The sequence below is a fragment of the Heloderma suspectum genome, chromosome 3, assembly GCF_057233095.1.
Source record: "Heloderma suspectum isolate Gila_16-S chromosome 3, 16-S_ref, whole genome shotgun sequence".
Taxonomy (NCBI): domain Eukaryota; kingdom Metazoa; phylum Chordata; class Lepidosauria; order Squamata; family Helodermatidae; genus Heloderma; species Heloderma suspectum.
The window spans coordinates 55,972,850-55,985,278 of record NC_139460.1 but is presented as its reverse complement, the minus strand read 5'-3'; the positions used below and the strand labels follow the sequence as shown (position 1 = coordinate 55,985,278).

The 12,429-nt window shown below is 49.6% G+C and overlaps 1 protein-coding gene across 14 annotated transcripts in view; it reads left to right on the top strand.

Moving 5' to 3' along the window:
• The first annotated feature begins 1,963 nt into the window (after positions 1 to 1,963).
• Positions 1,964 to 12,429, top strand: part of CD47 (CD47 molecule) — a 97,953-nt gene continuing 87,487 nt past the window's right edge. For 8 of the 14 annotated variants that reach the window (XM_084843318.1, XM_084843312.1, XM_084843317.1 and 5 more), the window contains exons 1-2: positions 1,964 to 2,166; positions 7,649 to 7,996. In XM_084843318.1, the coding sequence (XP_084699444.1) occupies positions 2,118 to 2,166; positions 7,649 to 7,996 (397 nt within the window). In that variant the 5' untranslated portion in view covers positions 1,964 to 2,117. The remainder of the gene's footprint in view (positions 2,167 to 7,648; positions 7,997 to 12,429) is intronic. The other 6 variants (XM_084843323.1, XM_084843322.1, XM_084843319.1 and 3 more) reach the window with 1 other exon arrangement.

Genomic DNA, 12,429 nt, shown 5'->3' with positions numbered 1-12,429 from the left:
CCTCACCCTATCATGATCTCCAGCCCTTGGTACTTGCCGCGTGCAGCAGAGTTTTCTCATGAGGATGAGACACAGGCTGCTTCCTTGGGGGTAGGACTGACAGTGCCTTATTCATGGCCCTCGTGGCCAGAGGACACCGCCCTCCCATCCATCATCCTCTGGCTCAGCGGATGAGTTACCGGCAGAACTCCCGTCTCCCCAGCCTTGCAGAAGTCTCAGGCTGCGGAATCAGGAGAGGGCCCTTTAACAATCTAGTCAGCTCCTTCAGGAGGGACAGAGCTGACCACACTACAGGTCTCGTCAGCCTTCATAAGGCTTCAGTTGCTGCTTGCTGACAACCTCCTCCTATTACCGTAGTAGTAGGAGAGTTAGGGCCAGCCAGCATGACCTGCTCAAGAGCTATCCATGGTCCTCGTTTCTTCCTGCCTTGAACTTACTATTAGCTTCCCCTACAAGCCTTAAGGAACCCCAGGACAGGACACACCGAGCAGTTTCATGTCGATGTTAAACAATATGGGAGACTATCAACGTAAATTCTTGCAGTAAACACTAAGTCTAGGGGTACTACCGGATCCATCTCTGTCACCTGAGGCCCAAGCAGCCATAGAGCAGTGCCTTTTGCCAGCTACAGGCAGCCTCCCACATGCACTAGTAACCTCAAGGCTGGATTTCTGCAACACACTGTATGTGGGGCTGCATTTAAGGTTGATCTGCAAGCTGCAGCTAGTGCAGAATGCAGAGGCCTGGCTGTTTTCAGGGGCTGCCCCTCTACCCTGTTCAGCATGTAACATCTTTGCTGAGGGAAATGCACTGGCAGCATTTTTCCTACTGGGCTGACAAATATGACTTCTTTGCAGGGGAACATGTGGCCATCCAGATGTTGGACTGCAACTCCCATCAGCCCTAGCCAGCATAGCAGTAGTGAAGGATGATGGGAGTTGCAGTCCAGCAGTATCCAGAGGCCTAAGCCCTGTCCGCTGGAGGAACCCCATGGGCCAGATTGTGGTGCCCCACGGGCTGGAGTTTCTGCACCCCTGGGGTAGACTGTGGTGTGTGGGGAACGGGGGATCCCACTAAATTGGGTGGAGTCAACTTTCATGAACCAATCCAACACATCATGAAAGGTGACAGAGCCACAGGGCACCAGCAAAGCACGGGCAGGGAGGAGAAAGGTACCTGCTTCAATACTCAATCTAGTTTCCATGGCATGGGGGATGGAACTATTGAAGATTTGAGGAACGAATAGAACACATTATTATAGTTTATGGCGTTCCTGCAACTTTTTTCAGCGTTGAAAACGCTCTCTAGCCCTTTCTTCATCTTCACAACGTGAACGTCCTCAGCATGGTCAGGCTGAGACAGCGCCTCGCCCAAGGCTACCTCACGAGCTCTCGGAAGACCTGACTAAAAGCGCTTTCGCTTCGCCCAGACCCAAAGGATCTGTCCCCTGCGCCACCCCAGATCGCACATACATAAGATGGGCGAGGCGGTATCCTTGACGGCGCCCACTTCTCTTGACGGGCGCAAGCTTCAGCGTGACGCAGAATTCCTGCTCGGTCACGCCAAGAGCTCTGCGTTAACTCCGAAGCTTGCGCAAGCCCTGCGTCGCTCGAGAGCCGAGTAATCGAAGAGCTCGCCTCGCCGGATCTGAGTCTCCGGGGCTGGAAGCCTTGGAGCCCACCGACGGCTCGTGTGCGAAGGTCCAGGGAGACTGCAGCCCGCGCCTCGCCCCGACCGCGTTCCCGTCTGCCTGGAGGGAAGCCCGAACCGCGCCTTCGTTCGAGAGCCCTCGCTCCCAACGACAAGGGGAAACCGCTCCCTTCATTCCCGTGGTTCCGGAGCGCGCCGGGGCGGAACGGCTCGGCCGTGGGCTGCGCGGGGCCCATCTCCCACGCCTCGCTTCCCTCCCCTCCCGCGGCGTAGAGCGAAAGCGAAAGCCGGGTGTGGCCCCGCCCCGCTCGCTGCGGCTGGAGGGAGCAGCGGAACTCGTCAGGCTGCGGGCTGGGCGGCTCCGGGCCCCCGCTCCGGCTCTCTCTCGCCCCCACCGCTCCGTCCTTCGGTGCGCGAGGAGCAGAAATCGGCGCGGCGGAGAGCGGCTTCCCACCCCGAGGCTGGACATGTGGGCGCTGCGCGTGTGTTGGGTGCTGCTGGGCACTCTGGGCGCCGGTGAGTTGCTCGCCTCTTTCCCCTCCCCCTCGCTGCTCGCTCCCGGCGAGGGCGCATCGCTGCCCCCCGCTCCGCAGTTCGGCCCACGCGTCGTCTTTCCTCGCCTCCCCCCGCCGTCCGAACGCGTCTGGAGGCTTGGCAGGCTCGGAGGAGCTGCGCCATTCGCTCCCCTCCCCTCCCTCCCGCTAGAGCCGGGGGGCTTCTGCGGCCCCGGGGTGGCGAGGGGCTGGTCTCGGGGCTCGAGTGGCCTGCCGTCGGGGTGCTGTCGGAATGGGGCCGGGCGCGCGCGGGGGGGGGCGGCGCTGGCGAGCGGGATCTGCAGCTCGCCCCACCGAAGTGCGCAATGACAGGCAGGGCTTCGCCTCGCCTGGCGCCGCGTCCCCCCTCCACCCCTTCGAGCGAGCCCGTTCACTTAGGGGGTGGTAGGGGTGCTGCGCTCTGGGATTGGCTCCCTCTCCAAGCGCCTGATGCTTCCCATAAGCTTCGCTTCAGGATTCCTGCAGTTCGGCGTGTGCCGTGGCAGAAGCGACAGCAGGCTTGTGTTGGGGATTGGGAGGTGAGAATTTGGCTCTGGCAGCCTGGCGTTTGCCGTGCCTCGAAACAGACGGGAGACATTTAGGTAGACGGCTTCCTCTCTCTCTCGCCCACATGCTCTTGCTTGTTCTCGTGAAACGGTGTCGAGGCTGCGAGGAGGGCCAGGCTCTGGTTGGTTTGTCATACGCTTGCGTCCTCACAGCTAATCATTATTGGTGATGGCTGCTGCCCTTGTAAGTACCCACCTAAACTGCTACGACAGTGTGTCATCCGCCCCTCCTTCTCTCTCTCAATTTGACTGTGTTGTTTATTGTTTTCATAAAACTTCGGAGCACGTGGACGTGTGCATGGCAACTTTCCCCCATTCTCAGTGTTGTGCGCAACCAAACTGGGAATGGTATCTTTTTTGGGTGGGGAAAAAGGCAAGGACTCCTTTTTCCTGGCATGCTCCCATCTCAACACATGCTGGAAGCCAGTAGAACAGGTCATGTTAGGCCTGCAAGGAAGGGTTACTTTGCACTCAAACCCTTGTCGTATACGGATTGTAGAGCGCAGATGCATCCTGCCAAGCGACGTTGCACTGGAGTGCCTTTAGTCTGGTGACCCTTCATGGGTCCAGTTCTGTTCATGCAAACTTTCAAATTGCTGGGTTATGCAAGCATCACCAGTGCTGAAGTGACGCAACATACACCACTACCAACTTTGTAGAAACGGGCCAAATTAATTATCGCTGCCAACCTTTCCACTTCTTAGAGAAGAACTCAAGCTGGCAAGTATTCTATAATGTGTGTGTGGTGAAATGGGGAATTGCTTTATTGACGTTCTGCAGGTTGAATTTATTGCTTGGATTAGCTGTACTGTACTGATGGCAGAAAGTTCATGGAGAACTTCTGAAGTGGCAAGGGCTTCGTGGCTACTCTACTGCATTAGGATTGGTCAGGGAGCTCGCATGAGCAGTTATGACAGTTGGAGCTAAGGACTGAGGGGAAAGAGTTAAATGTTCTTTGTGCGTGCTGGTTTATTATTTTACTTGGCTTGCGAAGAAGGTGAATTACTGTTAAATAATAAAAAAATTAATGCATTGTTATTTATCCAGTGTGTCTTAGGGGAGGTCAGTACTCACGTGAACTGGAGCTGACAATTCATACAGGGCATACATAGTTGCCCTGGTATTCTTGGGGGTGTAGGGAACAACAGGGGTGGGCAACATGCAGCCCCTGTCCCCGCCCCCTGTGTGCCTGCCATTGCACTGCCAAAATTTCTGGAGGTGGCCAAAAAAAGAAGATAGGTGATTTGCTGCTGATTTTCAGTGGCAAACCACTACAGAAAGTGAATATTACCAAATTTGGCTTGTTTTCAAAAATAGGTGGCAAACCACCGGTCTTTTTGCTGCACACCCCCCCCCCCAATTGAGCAGGAGTGCAGCCCACGGGGTGTGTATGCGTGTGTGTGAAAATGGCTCCCAGACCCTCCGAAGCTGTCTACCGCTGAGGTAGAGGAATTGGCATCAGTGGGGTGGTAATACCACTGTTACACCTCTCCCTTCTATAAGGTGAAGGATCGTAGTGTGTATGTGTGTGTGTTTTAAAATTAACATTTGAAGATAAATGGAAAGAGCTTAGCTTCATTTTACAGATGATAGGGGACAGGCTCTTTCCATTCAAAAACCTAAAAACCAGTCTTTTAAAAAATATTTCTAGAAATACCAATGGACATTCCTTCTCTCCAGAGAGTAGAACACCCCAAATCATGTACCCTTATGGATGAGTATTTACTATTGCATCATCTCCACAAATTTATTTATTATAATGTATTTATTTATTGAATCATCCCCATGAAAGCTCTTGTATATGTCAAGACTACAATCCTATACACATTTATCTGGGTGTTACACCCATTGAACTAAATAGTACTTGCTTTTGAGTAGACAATTATAGGACTGTGATCTTAGGGCATGATCCTATGCATGTTTAGACAGAAAAAAGTCCTACAATTCCCATTGCTAGTTGTGGTAGGACTTTTTGCTGTCTAAACATGCATAGGATCACACCCGTAGGGAATTAAATTCTGTTGTATGTAGGGGTGTTTCTAGGGCTGTGTTTCCATGACAACAGAAGGAGAAACTAATAGAGGAGTACCGGATTTTTTAAAAAGGAATCGGCTTTACTGTGAGCACAGTTCCATGAGCAGATTCTCCACAGCAGTAAACATTGCTTCACAGAACATACTTCCTGGTGGGGGCGGGGTGTGTGTGAAGTCATCTGACTGGCAGGGGCTGCACAACAAATAAGAGGGACTTCCCCCTCTCTCCCCCCTTTCTGCTTTCCCCTGAAAGTCTAGATGCACCTGCATTTCAGGAGCAAGCCTCATTGACCACAATGGGAGTTAGTTCCGAGTAGACACACATATGCTTGTGCTGGGAAAGGGGGCGGGGGGGAACATGAAGATGGAAACCAGCCCCCATTTTAACCCACAGGACCTCATTGACCGCAATAGGAGTTACTTCTGAGGAGACAGTAATGGGTTTGTTGTGGGAAACAGACCAATAAGCACAAAGACAGAAACCAGCCCCCATTGTAACCCGCACAATATCTATAACGAAGCTGTGAAATAGTTACTTCCTGAGGCAATGAATCGGAGCTTCAAGATTGGGCTTGACTGGTTAATTTCACTTAAGGAATTGGGCTTTAAAGTGTGCCATTTCAATTGAGGGGGAATCTCTGTAAGTTCTGATGTGGGCATTCAAAGGCAAGCCTCATGGACTGCAATGGGAGTTACTTCTGGGGAGACACTAATGGATATGTTGTGGGAAAGAGATTGAAACCAGCCCCCATTTTAATGCACAGGATCTCTATAAGGAAGCTGTGAAGGAGGTACGTCGTCCTAAGGCAATGAATTGCATTTAAGGAATTAGGCTTAATGATATGTGCCATGTCAATTGAGGGGCTTCTCTGTTATTTCTGAGGTCATTGAGAGGGCAAGCCTCATTCAGCACAATGTGAGGAAACACCACTTGACTGGGGTCATGGTGAAAAGCACACCCCTGGGCAGGGCTAGCTAGGGATGTACGAAACACTTACCTGGTTTTGTCCAGGGACATCCGCGGTGGGGGGCAGGCACTCCGTCCCTCCCCCCGAAATCTTCGATGGGGGGGAGGCAATCTGTTCCTCCCCCCCCCCCCGGAATCCTGCCTGGCCGGCTCCGCTCCATGACCAGGTTGCGGAGCCGCCGGCCAGGCCAACCTGCAGAGGGGCCTCCAGCCGCTGCCGGGCTGCTGCGGACGCAAATGGCGTCCTGAGTAGGGGACACCATTTGCGTCCCTATGGTAGCCCGTGATAGGCTACGTAAATATTTACATAGCTTATAACAGCTAAAGCGGGAACGCAAATGGTGTCCCCTATGCCATTTGCATTCCCGCTTTAGCCACCATAGGCTACGTAAATATTTACGTAGCCTATCATGGAGAAAACGTGATACGTAGCCTATCACGGGCTACCATAGGGATGCAAATGGCGTCCCCTACTCAGGATGCCATTTGCGTCCGCAGCAGCCCGGCAGCAGCTAGAGCTGCCACTGGAGCCGAAGCCAGAGCCGCCGCCGGGTAGGCTACATTTTGTGGGGCTTTCGTGGGGTGGTGGGGCGGGATGCTCCGTTCCGCCACGGATTCCGGGGGGCCGAATTCACTGGAATTTGGCCTCCATGGGATCCATGGCAGAATTCTCTAACATCCCTAGGGCTAGCATACTGGAGCGAAATGTGGGGGTTGGGGCATACAACAACTATACCAGGGAGAACCCGACTTAAGGAAAAGAATCAGACTTTCAGCAGTCTCAGGAACTCTGGTTTTTCCCTGATAAGCTCTAGGGTGGCTGCTGGATGGCCACGATGTTATGTATCCCTAATGACCTCAACACTCAGCTGGCTTGGAATAAATCGCTGGTGGAAACACCCTCTGGGATCTGAGGCTTGTATCTAATGTTATTTCTACTTAGAGTAGACCTATTGAAATGAATGGGGCTTAAGTTAGACAAACATTGAATACAACCCTTAGTGGAAATGAACATTTTTTCCCTAATGGTCAAGAAAAGTGTGCTTTAGTGGCTTCCAAATACTGATAGTTGAGGGAAGTCTCAAAATAAAACCTTTTTAAAACTGATCCAAGATTCTTACTATCTGGACAGAAGAGATGAAGGAGAATTATTTTCAAAATAGCTCACTTTTATTAAGTTAAAGTGTTGTGAAATCACGGGGACATGTGACAGTCCTGGAGCATTGACTCTCAACAGCTTAAGAGCCATTATAAGCCACAACAGGATGGTTATTATTCCTGTGAAGCCCAGGAAGTTCAAATAAACAAATTGCTAATAAATATGTAGAAATTTGAACTTCAACATGGAGGTGCTTTGTGGAGCTTGTATTGGTTGAGTCCTGTAAAGGAGATGTGTTTTGAAGCTGAAAATGTTAAACACATCTTGTTGTTTTGGTCCCACTTTCCCACTGACATGATAGCTAACAGTAATGTTTGCCTGAAGCAATTGCAACAAATAATTAAAAAAAGATTATCCTAAACAAATACAAATCATCCAATAGAAAAACTGATAGCTGGATCTGATCCTTCTTATGCTGCTGTCAATAGATGTTCTTCCAAGACTGCAGAAGTCATGGAATAATAAATAAAATCTGAAGTTTCCATTACTTCAGCAAATAAGCCTCTCTCTCTCTCTCTCTCTCTCTCTCTCTCTCTTTGGCTGAATAATGGGGTAAGAATTTAAATGAATAGGAGCACAACATATTCAGGACTGTTTTTTAAATGGCCATCATAGGATTTGTACAGGAACAGGCCTCAGCAGAGCGTACCCTTTAACTGATACAATTTCAAAAATTTGCAATGCAAGCGTAGACTTCTTAAAACAAAAATTATTAACAATATTTGTTTTCCTTCTTCCAGGTTCTGCCCAGCTGCTGTTTGAGAAGGTTCAGCCTGTAACAATGGACGCTTGCAATGCAACTATCCTCATACCTTGTAAGGTAACTAATCTGAAACGGAACAATATTACACGAATGTTTGTGAAGTGGAAAGTGCAAGGAAAAGAATTTTTTTCTTATGATGGAGTTGACGATCATTTTGTCAGAAACAGTACTTTTCAGTCTGCAGATTTGGGTCTATCAGAGCTACCTTATGGCAATGCTTCACTGGCACTATCAAAAAAGGAGGCAATTCCAGGAAACTACAGTTGTGAAGTAGCAGAATCAAATAGAGAAGGAGAAACTATAATTGAACTTATATACATTTCAGGTAAGCTGTTTTGTCATCTTCTCTGTTACATATTGGGACAGGCACTTTTTAAGTCCTCTCCATGCATGAACTGGATTCTAAAGTGAACAATGAGGAAGCCAGGGGTCCATAACTTCTGGCTTGGCTTAGTAGCCAGCTGTAACTTGTGCTTGCAACTGTGTCATCCCCTTCCCCAGAAACCTCTGCCAGAAAACTAGAGGATTGGGGGTGGAGTTTCTTTCATATTGTGCTGAGCACAGTATCTAATGTGACTTCTGCCTGCTGTAAGGTTCAAAAGACACACAGAACTTCCTGCATCCTCCTTTATACATGAGAAATAGTGGGAGGTCTCAAGTTGTGCTAGAATATGCCTTAGGAACAGGTAAAGAAGTCTCTTTGTGAAAAGTGGGTTTTACTAACTCTTAAGCTCGTCAGGTGATCAGACTGAGGAGCTTGGATCTTATGTGGAGGCAGAAAACACAACCAGTTTTATAAAAAGGCAAAGAGATTTATTGAAAAGTTAAAGTAGCAAACAAGAGAACAAACAGAACTTCTCACAGAGTTGCACAGTCTCTGGGCACGAATGGAATTTCAAGGAGTTGCACGTTCCCTGGTTAAAAACTTAGTAACCAAATGTGTGCGTATAAATGACTACAGTGGTGAGAAAAAGTTTGCGAACCCTAATGATAATTATGGAAATTCCATAGTTTTACCATGATAGCCTTTTCTAAAGGATCACAAGTCCTTCTCTAAATATCCAGTAGGGTTTAATCAATTTCTTGCCTTGTGAAATAAACTGATGTATAAATTAGGCAAACAATGAGTACTTACTACTTAAGAGCCAAGGTATGTGCAAAAATAAGTGAATTATTGGTTCCCTAAGCTCAATTAAAGGGAATAATTAGAATCAAATGTTTAAGTAATTGGGTAGATCAGGGGTGAGTTTGGGAGGCCCCAACCGATGAAAGGATCAGAAACTTTGTGAGTTTGGTCTTCACCATGCAGTTGTGTGGAAACATGTCATGCCATAATCATGACATCTCTGAGGACCTCAGAAAAGCAGTTATTGCTGCTCATCAGTGTAGAAGGGTTGCAAAACCATTTTTAAGGATTTGTGGCTCTACCAATCCACTGTCAGACGGTCTGGAGAAGGTTTAAGTCCACAGTCACTCTATCCAGGAGTGGTCGTTCTACCAAAATCTCTCTGAGAACCTACCTGCGCATCATCCAGAAAGTTAAACGGAACCCCAGAGTAACATCCAAGAATCTGCAGGCCACTCTCACTTTTGCTAATGTGAGCGTTCTTGACTGATCAGAAAAAGACTGAAAAAAAATGGAGGAAACCACTGGTCTCTAAAAAGAACATTGCTGCCCATCTGAAGTTTGCTTAAGATCACATGGATGATCCCCAAGACTTCTGGAGCAATGTTGTCTGGACAGATGAGTCAAAGGTAGAACTTTTTGGCCTCAATGAGAGACATTATGTTTGGCAAAAAACCACTGAGTTCTAACAGAAGAACCTCATCCCAGCTGGCAAAAAACCACTGAGTTCTAACAGAAGAACCTCATCCCAGCTGTCAAGCATGGTGATGGGGATGTGAAGGTGCGGGCCTGCTTTGTTGCTTCAGGACCTGGATGGCTTGCCATCATTGACACAACCATGAATTTTGCAGTGTATCAGAAGATTCTAGAGGAGAATGTCAGACCATTCGTTCGTGACATGAAGCTGAACTGGAAGAGCAACATGACAGTGATCCTAAACATACCAGCAGATCTACAGAAGAATGGCTGTGGAGGAAGAAATTCCATGTTGCCTAGTCAAAGTCTGAATTTGAAATGTTGAGGCAGGACCTGAAGCAAGCTGTTCATGCAAGGAGGAATGTCACTGAGTTGAAGCAGTTCTGAAAGGAGGAATGGGCCAGAATTCCTCAAAACTGATGTGAGAGACTGACCAACAGTTATAGGAAACAGTTACTTGAAGTCATTGCTGCTCAAGGGGGTGCCACCAGGTACTGGATCTAGGGTTCACATACTTTTTCACACATGGATATTGAATGTTGAATCAGTTGTGGTTAAATAAATGTTAAAAAAAGCATCATGTTTGTGTGTCATTTGTTTAACCAGGTTATCTATTTTTCTTTAGGATTATGGGGCTGATTAAGATCTAATAACATTTTAGATTGGAAATATGTGACAATCTGAAGGAGTTTACAAGTGTTTCCTCACCACTTTAGTCCCTGTTTGTTAAACAGTGTCTTGGACAAGCTCAAGCAGAGCTTGGCTGACTGTGCAACCCAACCCCATTTGAGAGTATGACAGGACAAAGATCTTGCTCTTTATCTAAGCCCAGGACAATAAAATCCTAGCTGCTCCAGAATTTTACCTAAAACATACTTTCCATGCTATTAGGGATGTCAGAGAATTCCACCACGGATCTCAGTGAAGTGGAATGCAAGTGCATTCGGCCCCCGAAATCCGTGGAGGAACGAAGCCCCCCGCCCCTCCACCCCGAGAAAGGCGCGCGAAATGGAGCACTTACTTGGTGACGTTTGCGTAGGGATGTACGAATCCCTTACCTTGCTCCGCTGAGCGGCATCCGCGGTGGGGGGAGGCTCTCCATCCCTCCCCCCGGAATCCTTGATGGGGGGGGAGGCGCTCCGTCCCTCCCCCCAGAATCCTGCCCGGCCAGCGCTGCTCCGCGGCCAAACCGCAGAGCCACCGGCTGGCTCCGGCCGCCCGCAGCCAGACATCCGGCCGCTGGGCAGCCCTGCAGGGACGCAAATGGTGGCTGTCGTAGCCGCCGCCATTTGCATCCCTGTATTGAGCCATGATAGGCTACGTAAATATTTACATAGCCTATCACGGCAGGGGGAAAAACCCCAGCATACGCAAATGGCGGCAGCTACCACCATGTGCGTACGCTGGGTTTTTTTCCCCCCTGCCATGATAGGCTGCGTAAGTATTTACGTAGCCTATCACGGCAGGGGGGAAAAAAACCCAGCATACGCAAATGGCGGTAGCCGCTGCCATTTGCATATGCTGGGTTCCCCCCCCCCCCGCTGTGATCGGCTACGTAAATACTTACGTAGCCCATCATGGCCTCCGCAGGGATCATGGCTTGAAGAGGAGGAAGCGAATGGCGGCCGCAGGACAGCCGCCACTTACAAAGCAGCATGGACGGGAGCAGGTAATTGCTCCGTTTCACACGCCTTTCGTGGGGTGGGGGCGGCGGGGACTTTGTCCCGTGCACCTTTCATGGGTTGGGGGGCAGGGGCTTCGTTCCGCAACAGATTTCAGGGGGCCAAATGCACTGGCATTTGGCCTCACCGAGATCCGTCATGGAATTCTCTGATATCCCTACATTTGCGCTGCTTTGTGAATGGCAGCCGCGTCTGCGGCCACCATTTGCTTCCCCATTTAGGCCGTGATAGGCTACATAAATACTTATGTAGCCTATCACGGCTAACGCAGGGACGTCATTTGCATCCCTGCGGAGGCTGTGATAGGCTACATAAGTATTTATGTAGCCTATCATGGCAAAAAAAGGGAACGCAAATGGCAGCCGCCATAGCCACCAGCATTTGCATTCCTGTTTTTTTGCCATGATAGGCTACGTTAGGGTTGTCAGAGAATTCCGCCACGGATCTCAGTGAGGCCGAATGCCAGTGCATTCGGCTCCCCGAACTCCATGGCGGAATGGCCTGCCACCCCCCGCCCCCCCGCGGATCCCCCCCCGGGACGAGACTTACCTGGAGCCGATCTTCCGGGCGGCGGAGGCTCTGGCGGCAGCTTTGGCGGCGGCGGCGGCTGGTCTTCCGACTGGCTGCTGCCGCTGCCGCCATTTCCAGTCTTGTTTAAAAAAAAAAAAAAAGACGTGATAGGCTACGTAAAGATTTACGTAGCCTATCATGGCTGGGTTTAAAATAAAAAAAACATGACGTGATAGGCTACGTAAATCTTTAAGTAGCGGGCGCTTTTTGTGTTCCCCTTTATTTTCACCGTAATAGTCTACGTAAATATTTACGTAGACTAAGATGGCCAAAAATAAGGAACGCAAATGGCGGCGGCCATAGCTGCCGCCATTTGCGCACGCGGGTGTTTTTTTTGGTTTTTTTACCCAGAGCCTTCTGCGGCCGGAAATCTGGCTGCGGACAGCTCTAGCCTGGGCCTGGCTGGCTGCTCCGTGGAGCCGCCGTGGAGCACAGCCGGCCGGTCGAGGATTCTGGGGGAGAGGAACGGCGCGCCTCCCCCCCCCGTTGAGGATTCTGGGGGGAGGGACAGAGCGCCTCCCCCCCCCCACCACGAAGCAGATCCGTGAAACGGTAAGTGACTTTCATACATCCCTATATGGGATATATAGGGATATATATCCCTATATATGTTGACATATTAAACTTTTTCATTTCATGATGTTTCCAACTGACACTTAAGTTGCTTTGGATAGAATGGTACAT